This window comes from Dermochelys coriacea, chromosome 9, assembly GCF_009764565.3.
Source record: "Dermochelys coriacea isolate rDerCor1 chromosome 9, rDerCor1.pri.v4, whole genome shotgun sequence".
Taxonomy (NCBI): Eukaryota; Metazoa; Chordata; order Testudines; family Dermochelyidae; genus Dermochelys; species Dermochelys coriacea.
In genome coordinates, this window is record NC_050076.1 from 103,126,492 (window position 1) to 103,148,237 (window position 21,746).

Sequence of the window (21,746 nt, forward strand, 5' to 3'; positions counted from 1 at the left end):
TGGACTCCACGCCGATGCCCTGCAATGAATCACCTCCCCAGGGTTTCAGTGTAACTCCGTTCCCGGGCTCTTATTTCTCACGTCAATTCCGACCCGCAGACGCTGTCGTGGCGGTAGACAAGGTGGCTATTTACGACACCAATGAGCTTTGCTGTACTCAGGCTGGCACCCAGGTTTGGGGAAGACGTTGAGATCACAAGTGTAGGGCAGATGCTCTGAATTTCTGAGGCAGACCCAGGCCAAATACAAGAAAGGGACAGCCAGCAAGTCTGTGTGGCCAAACCGTTGACCAATAGTGCAATGATTGTGAGAGAAAACCAGCCCCGTTCTTCCTAGTGCTCTGGGGGAAGCACATGCTATTTTCTGGTTTCATCCTGAAAGGAGCTGACCTCAGTGGTAGCTGTGGGTGCTCAGCACCTCTCAGGATCAAGCGTCTTGTTTGTGTTTGTTAAAGGAGGGCAGGGGGTCTCTGTAAGCTGCACACCTCTGTCTCTCTGTGCTATCTGCAGCGTATGCATGGCAGTCACTATACAGGCAATCTTGTCCGAGGCCTTAGAGTAAAGCAATTGCGAAGTCTAATAAGGAGGTCTGCATCAAATGGTGTCTGTCTGATTCCTGTCCGTGGGACCCAGAATGCAACAGGCTACTGCTGTGTACTGGCTGCCATGGGAGGTATGCACGGTGAGAATGGTAAGGGTGGAGGTAACCCCAGCCTCCTGGTGCCAGCGAAGGGGGGAAGGAGAGGGACAGTTGTGAATGGGCCAGTCTCAGAGCTGAAGTCAGAGGCACACAAATAAGGCTTTTGGCTGAGATGGGAAGCCGACTTTAAATGAATAAATTAAATTTTACTAGGGTGCATCTTCCAACTTCCCCCACTACTGGGTCTGCTGACAAAATTACGGGAATCCCCCTATTTGCCAAGGGGGTTTCCCGTGCTCTCCGCACCCATAAATGATTTCGATTTTGATAATGGCATGAAGAGTACACTTGTAAAGTGCACAGACGATACCAAGCAGGGAAGGGTTGCAAGTGCTGAATAATCTCAGGGAACACTGAAAAGATCAATAATTGATGAAATATGTGCTGAAGCCGTCTGCTCGTGGCTGCTAAGCCACACCCTGCTGCTCCTAGTTAAGTGTTTAGATCACCAGCGAGCTCACCCTAGGTTTACACTAGAAGAAAAGGAGTACTTGTGGCACAAGTACTCCTTTTCTTTTTGCGAATACAGACTAACACGGCTGCTACTCTGAAACCTAGGTTTACACTGTTACAGTATCATCTTACTGGGTGATTATAATCAAGGGGGGAAACACTTTGCAATACCAAGACCTTTGTATATAAATTACATATCCATTGTCTTGTGTCATGTTTAGAAGTCCAAAATCTTAAAGCAGAAAGCTAAATGTGCTATTAAGCATGGTGTTCTTTTCCTGCCTTTGCTAGGTGACTTCCAGGATCCTGAAGAATTCATCTGAGAACTTTGAGGGAATTTCTGCTGAAAAGCCTATAAATGCTTCACATACCTAACGCTTTTTCTTCATTGTCCTGAGCTACATCTCCATGATCCAGCTCTCTCTCTCTCTGCAGACTGCCAAAGTCCACATCCAGGTTCTCATCATCTCTTGTCTTCAACAATGTAATTGCCTCCTCTCTCACCTTAACTATGACAACCTTAATCCTCTCAAGTCCATTTAACATTCTGCTACTAAAAAACAACTTCTTAGCTTCTTGGTTCAGTTGTTTAACAATTACTGGGCAGCCCTTCCACACATGAGTAATCCAAATGAAATCAATGGAGTTATATCGGAATACCACTGGGATAGTGCATGTCTCAATAGATTTTTTGCTACAAGTTGTTAGTAAGAAACAAGCCCACTGTATTCAGAAAATAACATGGGGCCAAATTCAAGCATGGTGCAACTTCACTGAGTTCAATGGAGTTCCACCAGGGTTGGATTTAGCCCACAGTGATTAGATGAACATTCAAGGTGTCATTATGATCACATAAATAGGCAATGCTTTTGAATATTATGGAACCCAAGTCCCTTCTCAGTCACACTGCCATGAATCAGGAATATATTTATATCCTGTATTTAAATTTTAAGTCAAAGCAGATAGCTCTGTGAAAAAATAACTGCAGTCCTATTTTGATATTGATAACTGCAAGTAAAAAATGTTTGTGAAAAAAGTTTTAAAGAATTCTTCTTGGGAAATGCTGTTTCCCTGAAGAATGATTGTTTGGCAAACAGGATGGGTCAGGCAGATCTGTTGCACTTCTAAAAACAATGTTTGTAACTTTCACATCTAAGAAAATTAACTTAAACATACCTAAATTACGATGGCTGACATGTATGTTCTACTCTGGATGCATCTGATCCGAGTCATATTTCTTAATAAGAGGTGAATATTTAATTTTGTGATGCAGCAAAGCCCGTTGTTGCAGGAACCATTTGATGGCAGGGAAAGGAAAAATCTCTGTTCTGAGAAGGGGAAAGGAAATGACTTAGGAACTGGTGCCAGTATCACACTCGATTTCAGAGCTTGAGATGTCCAGGGTCAGAAGTGAGTCAGATTTTAAAGCCAGAAGGAACCATTATCTCATCTAGTCTGACCACCTGTGTAACACAGGCCATTAAATGTCACCTGCTTATCCCTGTATTGAGCTCAGTGTCTGATTAAAACATATCTTCCAGAAAGGGAGCCTGTCTTCATCTGAAAGTACCAAGAGATGGAGAGGCCACCACTTCCCTGGGGAGTTTGTTCCAGTGGTTAATCACCGCCATTGTTAAACATTTGTTCCCAGTTTGTAATTTGAAATTCTCTGGCTTCAGCTTCCAGCCACGTGTTCGTGTTCTGCCTTTCTCTGCTAGACTAAAGAGCCCTTTAGTACCCGGTATCTTCTCCCCAGGAAGATATCAACACACTTTACATTACCTCTCACTCTTCCTGTCGATAGGTTAATTAGATTAAGCTCCTTAAGTCTCTCATTGTCAGGCATCTTCTCCAGCCCTCGAATCATTTTTGTGATTCTTTTCTGTTCCCTCTTCAGTTTTTCAACATCCTTTTTCAGATGTGGGCACCGGACCTGGACTCAGTGTTCCAGGATCGGTCTCACCAGTGCCGTGTACAGAAGTAAAATTACCTCCCTGCTGTGACTCCCTATTCCCCTCTGTATACAACCCACCCCAGCATCACCCTGGGAACTCATGTTCAGGCCACTATGACCCCATCATCCGTCTCAGAGTCCCTGCTTTCCAGGATACAGTCCCCCATTCTGAGGGATGGCCTGAGTTCTTTGTTCCTAGATGTAGAACTTTGCACGGGGCTATATTAAAACACACTGTGTGTGAGTGGGCCCTGCTTGCCAAGCGATCCAGATAGCTCTGACTGACTGCCCTGTCCTCATCATTATTTACCACCACTCCGCCAGTCTCTGTCTCATCTGAACATTTTATTTGATATTTCGTTCTAGATCACTGCTGAAAATCTTATATAGCATCAGGCCTAGAACCGATCCCTGCAGAACCCCACTAGAAACACCCTCATTTGAGGATGATTCCTTATGGACAATGATTTTTTGAAATCTGTCCATTAGCCAGTTCTTAATCCATTTCACATGCACTCTCTTGATACTCCACAGTGGTCAGAGATGGCAGATGATTCAGAAAGCTTGGGATTATGACAGATTCCAATTTCTAGGAGGGCACTTATTCATTGACTTTGAAGAAGAAAGGTTAGAAAAATCCAATGAACACGATAACTGCAGCATGGAGAATACTGGAGCTTTCCAAAGACTGACAGCAAAGATCTTTAGAAGTTGACTAAAATATGCAAACGTTTCCACATAAATTCCTTGCTTTAATCAAACCTTGCTGTCCTGGTTTCGAGGTTTTACGGCGTGCTCCTCTCTCCCCGTCTGTCTCAAGCCCCAGGACTGCAGCACTTTTACTGTGCAGCACAGGCAGATCCTTTGACTCACGGACACTGTGGATGCAAGTGGGCAGGAGAACGCTCGCCATCAGATCTCTGATACGGGAGTGCACTTGGCTAGTCTCTAGGAGTGTGTTACAGAGCGACAGGAGAGTAGGTTTCTATTAGGGAGTGGGTGAAACCGTTCAGTTAAGATAAGAAACACCCTGTATCCCAAACATTGCCCCATTATTAACAGATAACCTCTTTCGGGCTGTAAGAGTTTTCATCCCCAAACAGTCCTCCCTCCAGCCTGTAGTACCATCTGAGCTACTCGGTTGTCTCCTTGGGAGAAACATCCAGCTCCTGTTACCCTCTGGGTGGTGGTTTGACCAGCTAGCCCTGCATTGTCAGGCATAATTCTGATCTCATTCAGTCTTTGTGTACCAGTGCTTGACTGGAGCTGTTCCTTATTCACAACCCAGGGACTGAGACCAGGATGAGGACCAGAGGCGTATTTTCGAGGGTACCTAGATGGGCCACTCCTACGCCTGTTCTGTAGCACAATCAGGGGCCACCTCTAAATCTGCCTCTTACTCAGGACTCACCTTCTGGGAGTGGCCAAGACATCCTCCTCCTCCTCCTCCTCCTCCCCCCCTTTCTCCTGACCACAGCCATCCTCTCCATCACCCATCTTTGCAATCTGAGGGTTGTCTTTGGCTGCCTCTCCCTCCCCCATCCATGGCATGGCCAGTAGAACATATATGGAAACCGTATGTTACACTTAGCTGAGCTGTGACCACAGGAACAGAACTTATGAGGGCAAGACTGGGACTTGTCCTGAGTCGTCTTCCTGCCTTGCCCCTCACAGACAGAGGAGAGAAGCCATAGGAGGTTGCTACTCCCCAACCTGCACAGCTGGGCAGGGCCCTGACTCCACCCCTTGGCAGGCCACCTAGTGCAGAGGGAGCCAATCTGCTGCATGTATAGACCAGGAGCAGATTACTTCCCCCTGCAAGTGTTTTCTAAATTACACTGATTTTTCACATGACTCGTGTGACTTAATGTACTTTAACTGTTTGCATTACGATATTCACTGGATAACAACTAGAGAGACACTACTGGAGAAGGAAAGCATAGCTTACTACCAGGAATGTAATGACGTTGAGTCCCAAACTAGCCAAGATGAGAGAGGCCTACAGCTGGTTATGCTTATGACAGCTCAATTCTTTCACTTCTCAGTCAGTTGGTCTGTCAGACAATAGCCACAGACCCTTCTTCTGAGCCTTTCACCTATGATCCAGTGTAGAATCAGCGGACATCCTTACTGAAGGACAGGTTTCAGAGTAGCAGCCGTGTTAGTCTGTATTCGCAAAAAGAAAAGGAGTACTTGTGAGCTGTAGCTCACGAAAGCTTATGCTCTAATAAATTTGTTAGTCTCTAAGGTACCACAAGTACTCCTTTTCTTTTTACTGAAGGACAATCGGTTTGATTCAATGTGCTGAGCTTATGAAGGGATGGTCTTAATTCTGTGGAGCCTTTTCCAGCTAACTCCAATGACCCAAGCCTGACCTAATTGACAGCAATTTTCCTAAAGGTACGCTCGTAACACATCATTCTCCCCAAATCTGGCAAAATGTACAAGTTTACTAAGAACCCTTTGTAGCTCTTCAAGAGAGGGTCCATCTTTTTGTTCTGTGTTTATACAGTGCCTAGCACAATGGGGTGCTGGGTCCATGATTGGGGCCCAAAGGCACTAGAGCAATGCAAAAAAATAACTATTATGTAGTAGACTTGAAGGCAGCCTTTTCCTTTCCTGGAGCTGACTGGCACGCAACAGGTCACACGACAATTTCTAACCAACCCACTATGGGGGTGCTCAATGCGTCGTTAGCCAAGTGGCCTCTGAGGGGGAAGTCTCATTTCAGAGCAGCACACAGTGGAAAGACCAGTAGGATAGTCTTCCTGCGCCCCCTGCTTTCAGATTTTTGCATCTTCTCTTTGGCACAGGGAGAGCAGGAGGAAAGGGAGATGGAGCAAGACCCTTTGGACAACAAATTCAATTACAGTTGTAGTCTTAATACCTGTTTCTTGTCATCTTTTAAGGTATTCTCAAGCCAGCAGCTCAGTTCTCTGAATGTTGCTGATGCCGTGGCGGTCACAGAGGGCAGGCACTCCTCATAGCATAGTCTCAATTTATAAAACAAACGCACAAGGGACCTCAAACACATATTTGTAAAATATTTTATTATCTGATCCAGAGATAGTCTTGTAAAAAATGCCCAAATGTACATCTACCATTGAAAATGTAATGTGACAAAGTCTCTCACTGTGAGCAGACAACAAAACCCAACTGAGTCAAAAGCAATTTTGGATTGGGTTTTCTTTGAAAAGATCTGTTCCAGGAATAATGATCTGGGGGCAGATGTCTATCCTGTGCTATACAGGAGCTCAAACTAGATGATCACAATGGTCTCTTGTGGCCTTGGAATCTATGAGCGCTAACAAAGTTTTTTGCCATTTAATTTCCTAGTGTTTTGAACCAAAAGAAAATGTGTTGGTTGGAGCTAGTGCTCATTGTAGCAGGGGTAGCTAGCATGGAAGCTGAGTGGACTACTGATCCTGGCCTTATACCCATCTCCTCCACACAGCCCCACCAACCAGCCTTGTCCCTCCCTGTCTGCCCATCCTCCCAGCTGGCCCCACTGTACTATTTTGTCCATACTTCTCTCCACGCCACGTTGGGGGGGGGGGGCAGGGACGTGTCCTGGATGTGCCTATGTGGCAGTGTACCTAGATTTCCAACTGGACCCAGCCTTGAAATCCAGCTATCCTCCCAGGCATGACGAGAGAACCCAAAGTCTCTTTTTAGAGCCACCACAGTTTTCTGAAAAGGAGCTGTATTCTGTGTGCTGCTTGGCCCCTCACATCTCTCCTTCCCCACAGCATGCTCAGCAAGGGGTGAAGTGGGGATAATCCCAGCTGAATGAGATGGAGATGAACCTCAAGAAGATGAACACAGCCTGAAACAGCAGTCGGCAGATGTGGGCACTACTCCATTCAGTGTCAGTGCATGTTCCCTTCCTCCCTCCCCAGAGCTGGAGAGCCTGTGATATGCAACGAGCATGCCCATTCTGCACTGCTCACCCAGATCCTGTACACGTGGGTTGGGGGTGGAGTAGGGAGATAGGCTCCTCCTAGAATAACAAGCCCCCCCATATCCCAACTCAAGTAACAGAGGTCAAGGAGTGGGGGGTTTCAACCTCCATAGATGAGCTGAGCCTCCCCCAGATCATGGCACATATGTGGGAGGGGAACGTAGAGCTGACTGGTGCCTCTACCCCTATTTCCCCCAGCCCCCTTGTCGCTCAACCTCATGCCTCCCTGCCCAGTGTCCTGCATCCCCCATTCCCCCAGCTGGCCCCCAAACCTCTCTCTTACCATCCATCCCCGCTTCTCCCTCTCCCTGCACTACCCTCAACCCCTCTCCAGACTTCCACCACCAATCATCTCCACTCCAGCTAGCATTGGCATGTGTAATTTATTTTCTTTTTAAAAATCCTTTCAGTGCCTTCTGAATAGTCTGCTGTTCTCAGACTCCATTTCTCCAAACTAAAGTACCTCCTTGGACAGAGGCAGATTGGAGCAACACACCTCTCTTGTCGACGTTCAGATTTCTGCTCTGGGTGGAATATGAACTCACAGTGCCTGTGTGAGACTCAGATTCAATGACCAGAACAGTCTCTCAGAGCTGCACAACTGTGAATTTTAGCTGCCTTTCAACACGCATGGTCTCTCTCTCTCTCTCTCTCTCTCTCTCTTTCTCTGCATATGCCCCTGTGTAATCCAGAAGGTGTGTGAGCCCCAGAAATTCTTGCTAGTGTGCCTACGGAGGAGTAAACACTTCTTCAAATAACATTGCAATCTGATTTCCCCCAAAGGCTAGTGGGTGACATGCACTCTGCTGGGGTGACTCACGCTTTTGAAACCCTGGTGTGGTGATCTCAGCCCTGGTTTGATCTCTAGCTGTATGCAAAAATGCATTTCCAAAATGCAATTTCAACTTTTCAGAAATCTGGGTTTTTCCCGGGGAGGGGGCAAGATCTCAGGAACCCCCTGTTGAAACAGCCCCAAATTTGGATCACTGACCAAACCCTTCACCTCCAAGAGGCACACAAACTTTCAAGACTATCTAAGTAACTGTGCAGACTTCAGAGCACTTAGAAGAGTCAAGCTTTAAAGAGAGAGCCTGTCTCGACCCTAACTGTAGCAGAGCAATAATAGATAAGAGAGACAAAGGCTGGGGGAAAGGTAATATCTGGTTTTCACAGATAGGGAACTAAGGCACAGAAATAAACCACTTATGCAAGGTCACACAAAGGATCTGTAACCAATGCAGGAATTGAACTCTGATCTCCTGAGTCCCACTCCAGTATGACAACCGCAAGCCCAGCCCTACTCTGCAAGCAAAAAAGTGTAGAGTAACATAGTGTCAGAGACACTTGGGGGTGCTAATGCCACCTCCATCATCTCTTAGGACTCCAAAGAAGAGCTCCGTCACACAGTTTAACAAAGCCCTGTCATTTCAGGCTCAGGAGCACATCAATCCACTTTCAGGTTGCTGTCACCTCTTTTCTGTGCACCACATTTGTTATTTTCATGAATTACATTTTACTTTGGTTTTCTGCAGACACAAGGTTTCCTGTCTCGTTAGAATTCTGTCACTGGGTGCCAATCAGCTGAAGACAAGTGGTTATCATTAAGGAGCGGGTCTGTGAGAGGATTTAATGAAGACATCATGAGGGTGACGTCTTTTTTTTTTAATTGGCCAGTGTATTGGAGCAGAGCTCCTTTTAGGATGAAATCCTGAACCTGTATCTGCTTTTCAGTCCTTGACTCAAATATTCCGCTATCTTTGGGCCAGATCTTAAGCTGGGATATGTCTGCATAGCCTCACTGTAGACAACGGAGCTGTGCCCATCTACAGCAGCTGAGGAACAAGTCCTCTGTGTGCAGAATTCCCATGAAGGTCTCTGTTAGCAGTCAGTATTACAGAATACTGGAGACAAGAGACTGCCTGAGGCCACATTTTCACCTGATGCAAATCGATGAAGCTCTAATGACTTTAATGGAGATGCACCGATTTGTGTCAGTTATGTGCTAATTGGGCTTACAAACTTACTCTAATTGTGAGCTGAACTGTAAAAAAGTATGTGAAAGTTCATGAGATGTTACACTAACCGATAATAACAAATATTGATGGGAAAAGACACAAAAGGGAGACAGACTAAATTTGTCTCAACAAAAAGGCCTCCAGGACCATGTTAAGATCAGGCTTCATGGACAAGAAAATGTGGGTCTGGAAATCAGTGAACCAAAATTTGGGTGTTGGAAAGTAGGCCTAAGTGGTGAACAAAATAACAAGGGGATGGGCTATTCCATCTATCACCCCCTTGTGGGGCCCTTACAGAAAGAGACTTTGAGGGGAAAATAGGGAATAAGAGACAGAGGCTACTGGAGTGAGCGTCACCATCCTGGCTGCCACCGGCACTTCCTCCTGGGACCCTGGGGCTTCTTGTCAGCCTGATCCTGAGAAATGTCCTGATCAGACCGGGCCAGCGAGAGGGGCCCCTACCAGGTCAAGCTGAATCCCAAACACCACCTGGGATGAAATGGAGACTTAATAACAACAGTTCCAGGCAATCTCAACTACCTTCTTCTCATCTCCCAACAGGACAGCTATCACCATCAAAGAGCCTGTCAGACAAGGAGTGGGGGTTCCTTGCCAGAGCTTTCTTCAGCTAAAGGGTAAGGAAATGAGGAGTGCTGTGGAAAGGAAAGCCTCATTCAATGCTTTACATTTCAAAGGCTTTCACAGTATTTTCTTCTTTTCTGTATCTGTAATAAAAGGTTGAAAGGATTTGTAATGGTGTGTTTGCCGTGGTGTTAAGCAGGCTGAGCTCTCTGCATGCCAAACCTCATTTAACACTGTTTAATGTTGGAAAGCGACTGGGTGACATAAACACCTTTGGCCCATTTATTCCGTCTAAATTAACACAACAGCTCTCACCCGGCATGGGAAGCTGAGCAAAGACTTTTGGCCACAGTGAGGGTCAAACAGATACTTCTTGTCCATAGTCATTCTCATGACAGAAATAACAGTACTGTTTTCCTCCAGATCTGGGGTGTGTGCGAACGCCCTGTATGAGCTTTCATTAATATGCCGTCACTTCACTTTGTCAGTAATACTAGTATTATGCCTCCCACAGAAGGAGCATTTCCAGGCAGGATTGTGCAGGAGATTTTCTGCTTTTGACGAGGTGAAATGTACCTGTTTAGCCCTTGTTTTCATACTGACAGCTCTGGTGTTTGTTAACGACTCTCTTGTCTCCAAATCATGAGCCACACCCAGGAACAGCCTACCCTGATTAAAAGGGTTGGGTAAAGGCCCAGTAACACATTTAGACTTCCCATCTGTCATCCTGCCCGTTAGCCATATTTTTTGCCAGATTTTTCCTTGTAACATGTCCTCAGCTCTGATTGCTAACTTAGGGCTCAAGTATGAAAACAGATTCATGTGTGTGCAGCATCCCAGAGGAGTAACTAGAACTCTGCAGGGCATGAAGGGTCCATATGAGCTGTTTCCCAGATCCAGCCATCCCTACCATAAAGAAGTCCTTGCCGAGAAAGTTATTAAAGACACCTCATGGCATAAATTCAAAGCAAATCCAAGTATAGCAAACTTATTCTAAAAGCATGAAACGTGAAAATATGAAGGGCAAATATATCAAGTTCAACTACCCTGCCCTTTACTTTTATGTGTAACCTGGTCTTATGAGCTGGAAAACTTCTGAATAAAAAATACAATTGCCTTTACCCTTGGGGCCCCATTCTGCCAGTGTTACCCAGATCAAGTACCCACCTTACTCCATGATTAATCCTACTGAGATCAATAGGGCTTTGATATGCTACCTAGAGGCCTACAAGATGACTTCATTGGAACAACTTGCAGAGTAAAGTTCTACTCAGCATGAGTAAGGATGGAAGGCCCTCAAGAGGAGACTATTATAAAATACAGTGGAATGTCGCTTAAGGTGAGATAAGCATGTACTTTTACCTGTTCCTTTAGATGTAATTTTTCATATTGCTATAAATAAATCTGTGATAAAAAAAGATGCAACACCAAGACAGTTAAATGTGGGTATGAAATCTTTTTTAAAGGTGAATGCTTTATTGCATAGATGAACAGGATACCGATCTAAAGCCTAAAGCATAACATAGTGTGTGAATCACGGAGACGGATCTTGTTTTAACATAGTCCATGTCACACCACAGCCATACTTGACTACACACCTGACTGTGTTTTGTTTTTCTTTAGTTATTTGTTATGTTTTCAATCCACAGAAGCTTTGCTTGGCAAGAGATCATCCTGAAATGGTAAAAAACCATGATGTTCACTATTAATACTACATCAACAAGACATGTGGAGGTCTGCGGCTCATTAAGACATAATGTCAGGATGCCAAAGAGAAGTCACAGCTGCTACCTGCTATGCAGAATATGTGCAGGAGGTGCCAATGACTTTGTTCTCATGCAGTGCAAGAGACCTCAATTGTCCTTATGCCAGTCTGAAGTGGTGTCGCGCAAACAGGCAGGTTGAGAGATTGCCAGCAAGGCAAGCTGTTTAACCAAGATTCTTCTGAAACTGGAATGAGGGATGGATAAAGAAGAACAGCATTGAGTCTCAACTGGAACAGAGCAAATGGGTGACATGTAGTTTTGTTGCTATTATTAATACGCTGGGTTAGTGAAGCTAGAGAAACAGAAAAACTCATACCTACCAAGAGGCTGGATGATCTTCCACAGGAAGAAGGCCTGCTGTTTCACTACAGGATCAGGGAGCCGCAACTGGCCTCCTGTGGCTGCCACTGTCCACTACATCTGAGAAGCTTTGACCTAATGGAGAACAGGGCCTCAGGGAGAATTCCCACAAACCCACACTGCTGACGGTCGTGCCCACTCTCACAAACAGCTCTGTTGGCACCAATAAGTAAGGTAACAAGAAAACTCAAACTGCATTTCTGTTATCAGTCAGTGTGATCAGGACAAAGGACAATAAGTGCAGTGAGTGTGAAGTTGGATTTAAGGGAGTATTGGTCTAACACAAAATAACATTGCTGATGTGAAAGTCTGTAGTACACTGAGTTTTGGGATCCTAACATTGGCTCAAATCCTGAAGTTCTCTTTCAATTTTGTCTCAGTCCTTACTGAGGGGAAAACTTCATTGACCTATACAAGGACATGATCAGGCCTCAAATTTGGAGAATTGAAAAGCTCAATGTATTCTTGCAGCAGTGTGTAAATCCACTTCAGGATTCCAATAGGCAAGTTCTTTTTGAATAATATTACCTTGTTTGTGCTTTTTCCCACCTCGCAGCAACAGAACAACATAATGTATTTAGAGCTTTTCTGCATCCTGCTCATTTTCTACATACAACTGCAAGTGAGACGCTTCTCTGTACTAAAATCAACTGGAAAGATGTGGCATGACTCTGACATACAGCCACTGAGTGAGAACAGGGAGCCGGCAGACACCAGAAAGAAATTCCATAAGTAATGAGGTAAAATAAGATACTGAAAACAGTACACATCTCGAGAAAGTAATTTTTCCCTTCAAAAAGGAACTGCTGTGTGTCTCACCCTATCAAAGGCAAGAGGTTTGGGGAATTAGACTGGGAATGAAAACTGTCAGCATCCCACCAACTACAGAAGAAGGAAACGGGCCAGCTCTTCACCCTACATAAAGAGTGGTAATGTATATTTTCTTTCTGTATAATGTGGTAATAATCTTTGACTGATAATCTTTGATTAAATTCCATTTGAGCCTGTTATTTGACAACCTTGGATCATTATTATAAACTATAAATTCAAACATGCAACATCATTATCTGTAGATCCATGGCCAGAACTTACAAAGTGGCCTCTACAGCATTGTATGTCATCATCTTCATTCTGGTGAAGGATAGCTCATTGCAGAGGGGTACCTGATGAGTGAGACATTGGAGGAGCTCAAGAACCAAGATACAGTATACATTTTTCTCGCAGCACACAGCTTAAAGACACAAGCACATTATGGGTGTAACCGGGGGGGGAGGGGGAGGAGGAGAAGGACTTCCAGTCACATTTGGAATCTTGCCCCAATTGCTGTTTATATGAGCAGGACAATATAGCAGAGTAGAGCAAACCATCCTACAATTCTTCTTGCCACAATTTCCTCTTTCCTACAAAACTCTGAAACATTTTAATATTTCTTCCCAAAACTAACCCCCCTCCACTTGGAATCTAAACTCCTGCCATTGGGCACTCACCTTGCTATTATTTCCTCCTTATTGTACCAGGGGTTTTCTTTTACTGAAGTGGATCCTCTCTTTGTAGTGGGCGGTTGTACTTTCAGATTCTTCTTTAATGTCCTTTTCCTTCCTCATCTGCTTTCTTTGGGTTTTATATCCCCTTTTGTTTGTGTTATGTCTGTTTATGGTGTTCACTGGCATACTGGTACATATGGTGCAGTGATGCTTGACCATCAAAAGCATGTTCTCAGATAGCATTGCTTAGCATGATCACTAGCCAATCAGAACAAAAAATTTCTACTTCCCATTCATTACATTTACTCATGCAGCCCAGGTAAATGTGCAACCTCTTAAAAATCCTAATTGAAAAGAGGTGTAACCAAGTTAGTTATTCAATAAGATACAGTGGGAGCGTGAGCCACATTGCTTACCTATTGATATGGTCCAAACTGCAGCAATTTTCATAATAGCCTTGGTGCGGGAATTGAAGCGGCTGTGCTCAATGGGATTGCGTATTGCTACATACCGATCAAGAGAGATGGCACAGAGATGCATGATAGATGCAGTTGAAAAGAGCACATCTAGGGAAATCCATACAGGACACAACTGTTTAGGCAAAGGCCAAGCAGAATCTGAAACATAGAGAAGAGAAATGAAAGGAAAAGGAGAAGAAAAGGATTTGGGAAGCTAGGTCATCATTTACAATCGAATTGGTTTGGTATTTTAAGCCAATGACATACTTTTAAGGGGTGCATGAATGTGGATGACAGGGAAACCACCTCCAACGTCTACATCTACTCAGTCCCTAGCTCAAGATGTCCAGCAAATTCTCAGCATTTCCCAGGTATATATTTTCTGTGACTTACGTTATTGTTCACTAAACATAACAGAATCCTGACCATGCTGAACTGTTGAGTTGGGAATGCCTTTGGGTCCCCAGCTTAATTCCATATTCCCCTGGTCTTTCATAAAACTAACGGCTCTTCACTCCGCTTCAGACTAGCGAGTGCCACTCCCAATTGGAACTCGTACCAATACATATTTCCTTCAAGCTTTCTCTTCAAAGGGTGTAAGGTAGCTTTTCCATAAGCTAACTGGTAATGCTAGCTCTGAATTCAGCTTTAAACGTGCTTCCCAGCTTGGGCTGTTGCAGTACCTGAATAATACTTACCTGCCTCACAGCAGGGCATTTGCCAAGGGGTTTGAAGCTGTAATGTGCTAAGTATTATGATTTACAAAAGTGAATACGCTAGCAACCTGAATTGAGCAGATAGGTTCATCTGACTGCTGTTGGCACATGGCTAATAGGGGTGTCTAAGCTATTAATCAGTTCACTTAGTAGTGAAGTACAGCCTGAGAATAATACTGCCCCAGAAGGGGGCATTCCTTAGGGGGCATTCCTATTTAAATCAAGGCTGGGAGAAAATTGATTTTTGTATGATACTCTGCATGTGTTAATGCCCAGAATGGATTGTAACAGATCAATGACACGTCCTGCCAACCTCTGTGCTTTCATCTCACCTATCTAAACAATTTAATCAATAGTGTCTACAGCAGTTGCAAACATGAGAGGTGACTAATAAGATTTGAATAATAAGATATTCCTCCATCAACAGCAAGTTGTTCATTATTCAGAACACTGATATTTCAGACAATTTGCACACCTGCCTGTTCTATATCTCGACCAGGGAGGATTAAATATATCAGCTATAGGATCAACTCTTCATTAAGAGTGATGCTGCATCCTACCTACCCCACGGCCTCCCATTAATGGAAAACTAGGAAGGTTGGTCAGAACCTCACTGAAACCTTTTTTAAATGGGTAATGAAGCAGAACAGAGCCTGGAGTTTCCTCATACTTAATGGAATCTGAAATGAATTGAACCAAATTAAATGATTTAAAATTGGCAAAGTGAAGATCAGGAACAACTACCAAGAGAACGTGTCAGAGGGAAAAAAGATACATTAGCCCCATTGTACAAGTGGGAGAACTGGGGGACGGACTAGCTGAGTAGCTGGACAAAAGCCATGCAGTGAGGCTCCAATTCTGGGAGTTACTTAAGCACATGTCTAATTTTCAGCATGTATGCATAGCCCCATTGAAGTAAGTGACATTTCTCAGATGCTTAAATACAATCCTGAATCAGAGCCTAAATTAGTGACTAAGCTGGGACAGAACTCAGGAAACCTGACTCCAGGCCAACCCTCCTCCTCGCTGGATACCAGCCCCGTTAATATAACGTTCCATGTACTTGTGGTATCATTCACTGGGACCTAGCCTAGGCCAAAGGCTCTGATTGATATCCTCCACCCCCCGTCTTTCTGGAGACCACCACTGTCCTCGCTCAGCTCATTGTATGCCTGTTTCCCATCCCCAGGGAGACCCACACCACTTTTGGTTCAGATACCACTCCATGAAACAAACCATAAGGGGTGCTCTGACAGCAGAAAGTGCACACATTTATCTTTCCCGTCTAGTGTTTGTAATTTGTTGTGTATCCGCCTTTCCCTGGGGATTAGAGGCCTGTGTTCATTCTCACCCCAGGGAAGATGTTGGCTGCACGACAACATGTTGCCCCGCTGCAGGGCAAGCAGATAGGCCACCCTGAGTCGTGCTCGGTTGCATCCAGTCGTCTGGCTTCTTTTCAAACAAGCAGGAAGCAGTGGGTAATGACTTTCAAGGAGCAAGCACTCATGGTTTGGCTACACAGCGAGTAAAAGCCCGCAGCTAGCCCGGGTCAGCTGACTCGAGCTGCCGAGCTGTGAAATTGCTGTGTAGATGTTTAGGCTCGGGCTGGGACCCCACAGGAAGGGAGGGTCCCAGAGCTCCAGCCTGAATGTCTACACATCAATTTTTAGCCCTGCAATCCGAGCCCCAAGGGCCCAAGCCACGCTGCGGATCTTTTATTCCAGGGTAGATGTATCCTAGAGACCTTTCTAAGAGGAGATGAGGGAAAAGCCCTTGCTGCTGGAAAAGCATTGGTTGAAGGTGTCTGTGATATAAAATCAAATGAAATGGAACACGATTAACTTATGACTAACCCAGTTCATAAGAGGCTTAAGCACCTTTGCTGTAGATAAATGGTAAGTCTCCTGCGCTAGCTCATGCTTGGGACGTCACAGCAACCAACCTGAATTGAGTTCAAAGCTTTAGCAGAGTGCAGTTCAGATCTGCTGGATCTTTAATGATCATATTCTGAATACCAATTAATGCCAGGAGGTGACTTACACAGTGCTGGGAAGAGAGACTCTGATCCCCTTCATGTGGTACAGTAGATCAATGTAAGCCCCAAGCCCTTGCCAGCAGCTGCCGGCCCAGGCTAAAACATAGTCACAGTTAATGCCTTGCCAATCTTTTTAGTAGGCGTTTCTAGGAGCTGCCTTTCCCATACGGGCTTAAGTAAGAGAGGAGTATAGGGACTGAAGAATTATTATTATTACTACACGTCTTACATTGTGCCTAAGAGCCCCAGTCTTGGACCAGGACTGAAATGTGCTAGGCTCTGTACAAACAAAAAGACCGTTCCTGAGCCAAAGAGCTTTTGATTGAAGACAAGAGACAACGGATTGATACAGACAGGCTGATGGGGAAGTACCAGGAAATAATGAGACACTATTGATCAGCATGATAGGCAGCCTAATGAATGAAATCAGAATATACAACGAAATCAGGAACTATTTGAACATGACATCATGCTGAGGAGGATGAAGTGGGACTGGTGAATAGGTATCAGATGAATGGATCTTTGCAGGAGTCTCTGCTCAGAAAGTAAGGGAATAATATTTGCATTTCAACTGGTTACCCATCTTGCCCCACCAGGCATGGTGCTGCACTGATCATCAGGAAATCCATGGCACAACCCAGACTGGGAAGCAGGCTTCCTTAGCACCCCCCAGTGTGCCTTAACGAAACACTCTCCTTCCTGCCCATACAATTAATGGCACGGACTTCCTGTGGGTGAACTCTGGTTGCTGAGGGTTATTATATAGCGTCAAGAGAGCGACTGCAGCCAATTTTGCTGCATCGTTTCATGATAAAAAGCTTTTTGAGCCTCTTTTCTTTTTTTGACCTATCAGCTCCCACAATTGGTGCCTGTTAGGGCCAGCTCTGCCCCTCAGGCAGAATGGGCAATTGTACAGGAAGACAATTATTAGGGACAGCAAAAGGTACAGCAATTGGTTGCAGGCATGGCTGCAGGCTGGCATTGCTAATAGTCCCAGGGCAGCAGAAACCCAGACATGGGGCAGACAACGCAGCACTTCGTTATGGGAAGCTGAGAAGAGGTTTTGCACAGAGCTGCTATCAGGATAAATCTGCAGGCTGGCCTCAAGGCCAAGTGATCACCCAAGTCTTCCCCAAAACTAATTCTTTCCACCTTTATGCGTCCAGGGCCCCAGGATGTGCTTACGCTGCAGTGGCAATGATATGTCAGCAGAGACGCTTCATTTTCTCAGGGTGTTTCTTAAGTTATTGTGTGATATTAAAAATGTCACTCTTGTATCGTCTGGGGCTCAGTGGCTGCTTCTAACGTTTGACTAGGCCTTCAGACAACTGGTCCCAAGGTATACTCAAGCCACACAAGCAATTAGTTTTCAGTAAGAACAGTCTGTGCATATGAAAAACACCTATCCAGAGTATAAAGCCAGTCGTCTTGGTAAGAAAGAGCAATCGACTCCAGCAGTAATTTCATATGAAATGTAATCAGAGGTACAAGGTAGCTGTGCCATGTGACTGGACAAGAATACAGACTAAGGAGAATAGCAACTTCTTTATTTTAAATGTATAATCTTATATTTCCTTTTTCCCAGAAATAATTTACTCACAGAAGTTAACAACTCACTTGGTCTTTTTTTCATTTCTGTTTGAATGGCAAATCTCAAGAAATGGCCACGACACAGTTATTAGACATGCAAATGGGTGAGTCAATCATAACTGGATCCCTTGCTCCAAACACCTCTACACTTCAGTGCATGGACAGGTGTGTTTCCAAAGTCAAACTTGCATCTTAATCTGAATTTTGCTCCTGAAGCATGGGCAGAACCAACCCCCTGGATTCCGAACACCCTGCACTTCGGGAGCACTGAACATTCAGAAGTTCTCTGGTTTGAGTTAATTGGTATCCTTAGGTCCACTGCAGCATCTCAGTCTCAGCTGTGGTATATTGACAGCTCAACCTCCCAGAGCAGTGTCTTCAGCATGAGTTCAACAGTCAGAATGGAGAAAATCCAACTCCATTTACAGGCATCCTTGTGATGACAACTAATAAAGCAAAAATGGGCAGTGAAATTGGTAGAAGGCCTGTGTGTTAGAGACTACATTCTGCGCCAGGCGAAGCCGTCAATCCAGCGTCTGGCGCTCGAATTCTACAGCTGCCTCACTGGTGTGAGAGTGGGCACAGTGTCTGGGGCTGAATCATGAACTAGCTGCACCAGGTGCACAGAGGGTCTGATTCAAAGTGATGGCAGTGGGCGTCTGCCTGCTGACTTCAGCAGGCTGTGGGTCAGGCCCAACATGACAGAACTTAAAACCAGAATTTCACTGGGCTCTGTGCAACTCGTGTGTGTGCCAGCGGAGACCACCTTCCCCTTGCAGGGAGGCTGTCATGTATCGAGCATGGGCCAGCAGAAAGTCATCTGGAGACCTGGCTTTCATTCCCAGCTCCCTCTCTAGAGCTGAGTGAAAACCAGAATTTCTGTCATCTGGGTAATTCTGATATTTCATCATTTGTTTCTGCCCCAAATTGGAATACAAAGTCAAAGTATTGAAATTTTGTACAGAACAAAAGTTCCAAAAAATTCTGAATTTGGAAACATTTTGTTTCAGCTTGTTTTGACATTGAATTGCATCTGCCTGAGCTGACACAGTGTCTCGAGCCAGCATCCTTCCCTGTGGGGTGGGCTCTTTGGCCAGACTACATCTCCCATGGTGCACCATGTTCACGGTCATTCCACAATGCATTAGTGTCGCTCAGTCAGAGTGAAGCCTGCAGTGCCTGATAGGAGATGTAGTCCAGCCAGGGAATTTAGCCCTAGGGGAGAATGGAGGCTTGAAGCACCTGAACTACAACTCCCAGAGGCCACCACAGCTGCTCAGGTAGACACTTATTAATATCGAGATCACCTTAAATGAAATATTTCATTTCAATTTTCCTTACAGAGTATAAGGACCAGAAACCACACTTTGCATCGAAATAACATTTTGATGGACAATCCCAGACCAGCTCTATCTCCCACTGACCTGCTGACCCAGGACAATTCTCCTAACCTTTTTGCACCTCAGTGTCTCCATCTGTACAAGTGGCCAATTGCGTTTAATCACCTTCATTAAGCACTTTGATATCAGTGGTCGAAATGTAATATATAAATTATGTGCACGCTATCATCTTCATTGTGCTTTTCACCACTTCAGCAGCTGGAGGCAACTGAAGTCATCCTAGGCATAGCAAATGGACGGGTGCTAAATATTCGTAAGAATATAAGAATGGCTATAATTGGTCAGACCAATGGTCCATCTAACCCACTGTCTCGTCTTCCAACAGTGGCTGGTGCCAGATGCTTTAGAAGGAGTGAACAGAATAGAGCAATTTATGAGTGATCCATCCCCTGTCATCCAATGCCAGCTTTTAGCAGTCAGAGGTTTAGGGACACCCAGCGCATAGGGTTACATGCCTGACCATCTTGGCTAATAGCCATTGATAGATCTATCCTCCATGAATTTATCTAATTCTTTTTTGAACCCTGTTATACTTTTAGCCTTCACAACATCCCCTGGCAATGTGTTCCACAGGTTAACTATGCGTTGTGTAAAGAAGTACTTTCTTATGTTAGTTTTAAACCTGCAGTGTATTAACTTCATTGGGTGACCCCTAGTACTTGTGTTATGACAAGGAGTAAATAACACTTCCTTATTCATTTTCTCCATACCCGTCCTGATTTTATAGACGTCCATTACATCCTCTCCCCCCCCCCTCCCCCCTTGGTCATCTTTTTTCCAAAGGCTTTCTGAAAGTCCATCACCCTTGTCCACATGTTTGTTGACCCACTCAGAGAATTCCAGTAGATTGGTGAAGCATTATTTCCCTTTACAAAAGCCATGTTGACTCTTTCTCAACAAATCATGTTCAACTGTGTGTCTGATAATTCTGTTCTTTACTATAGTTGTAACTAATTTGGCTGGTATTGAAGTTAGGTTTACCAGCCTGTAATTGCCAGATCACCGCTGGAGCCTTTTAAAGAAATTGGTGCCGCATTACCTATCTGCCAGTCATTTGGTATAGAGTCTGATTTAAGTGATAGGTTGCAAACCACAGTTAACAGTTCTGCAATTTCATAGTCGAGTTCCTTCAGCATTCTTCAGTGAATACCATCTGGTATTCATTCATAATGAAACACAGAATCTCTCCGATTTGTATGAGTTGCTGTTTCGAAAAAACACATTACACCGGAGTCTTCAAATGGAAAGAAACATGGAGGGTGCAAATTGAGGAAAATGACCCAAACTCTAAATCAAAAATCTATGAGTTTTCCACCGTTTTTCTCTAGATAAGGCAGAGAAGGCCTAGCATTCGGAAGGCTAAATTGTACACCTAGCTCTACAAAAGGAGGTGTTCCCAAGACAACGGAGCATGAGCAAACACACTCTTTCAGCATGGGCACCTGAGAGGATTACTTGATCCAAACTTCCTCCATGCGTACTTGCTAACGTTCTCTCAGGTGAGGACTGGAGAAAAAGCTGCGTATTGCAAGACTGCTGTTAATTCTACTTCTTAGATCCACCAGCAAAGGGGACAGGCGGGCAGGGGCTGTATGCAAAGCAACTTCTTCTCCTATCTGGCATGTCACCTTGTCTATATCATCACCCAATGCCTTGGACAATTTGAAAAGAAATGAAAATAGAGATTACAGACCAAATTCGTCCCCCGTGTGAGCAGGGCCTGGCTTCCATTGAGGTCTTCCCATCATCTGAGTGTTACTTACTTGTGTGAGGACTCAGTTTGGCTTGCTGTACTGAATTCTGAGGCGTGGTTATTGCACATGTGCAGTCACTGCGTTTTTTAAAGCAATTTGCCAAGTCCTGTATTTTTCTCCACGCACGCTCACTGTGACCATGCCGTGGGACACTCGAGCCAAATGCTGTATTATACCCAGTGACAACACATGTGTTCACAAGACGTCAAAACAAAGAGTTATGTAAAATTAATCAATTTAGCTTCAAAAATTTTCTGTGGAAAACACATAGTAAGGTCCAGTGGCCACTTCGCTCCCAGCAGGAAAGAGGGATTTGGGAAGGCTCAGGTGTACGAGAGGGTTTGTAACAAACACCGTGCTTAGATCAGAGCCAGGGAGGATAAAAAGCAGCTTTCAAAGCCTCACATGAAATGAGTTTATTTTTTTCCTTTTGGGCTCAGCTCCACAGGTAACACAGGCCAGGAGTGAGGTGCTGCAGAATATACAGACTCAGGGATGTTTACTGTTCAGGGGCAACCC

General features: G+C 44.7%; 1 protein-coding gene across 13 annotated transcripts in view; it reads right to left on the minus strand.

Moving 5' to 3' along the window:
• HTR2C (5-hydroxytryptamine receptor 2C) overlaps positions 1 to 21,746 on the minus strand; it is a 435,189-nt gene that overhangs the window by 2,880 nt on the left and 410,563 nt on the right. For all 13 annotated transcript variants that reach the window (XM_038416392.2, XM_038416394.2, XM_043492304.1 and 10 more), the window contains one exon: positions 13,691 to 13,891. In XM_038416392.2, the coding sequence (XP_038272320.1) occupies positions 13,691 to 13,891 (201 nt within the window). The remainder of the gene's footprint in view (positions 1 to 13,690; positions 13,892 to 21,746) is intronic.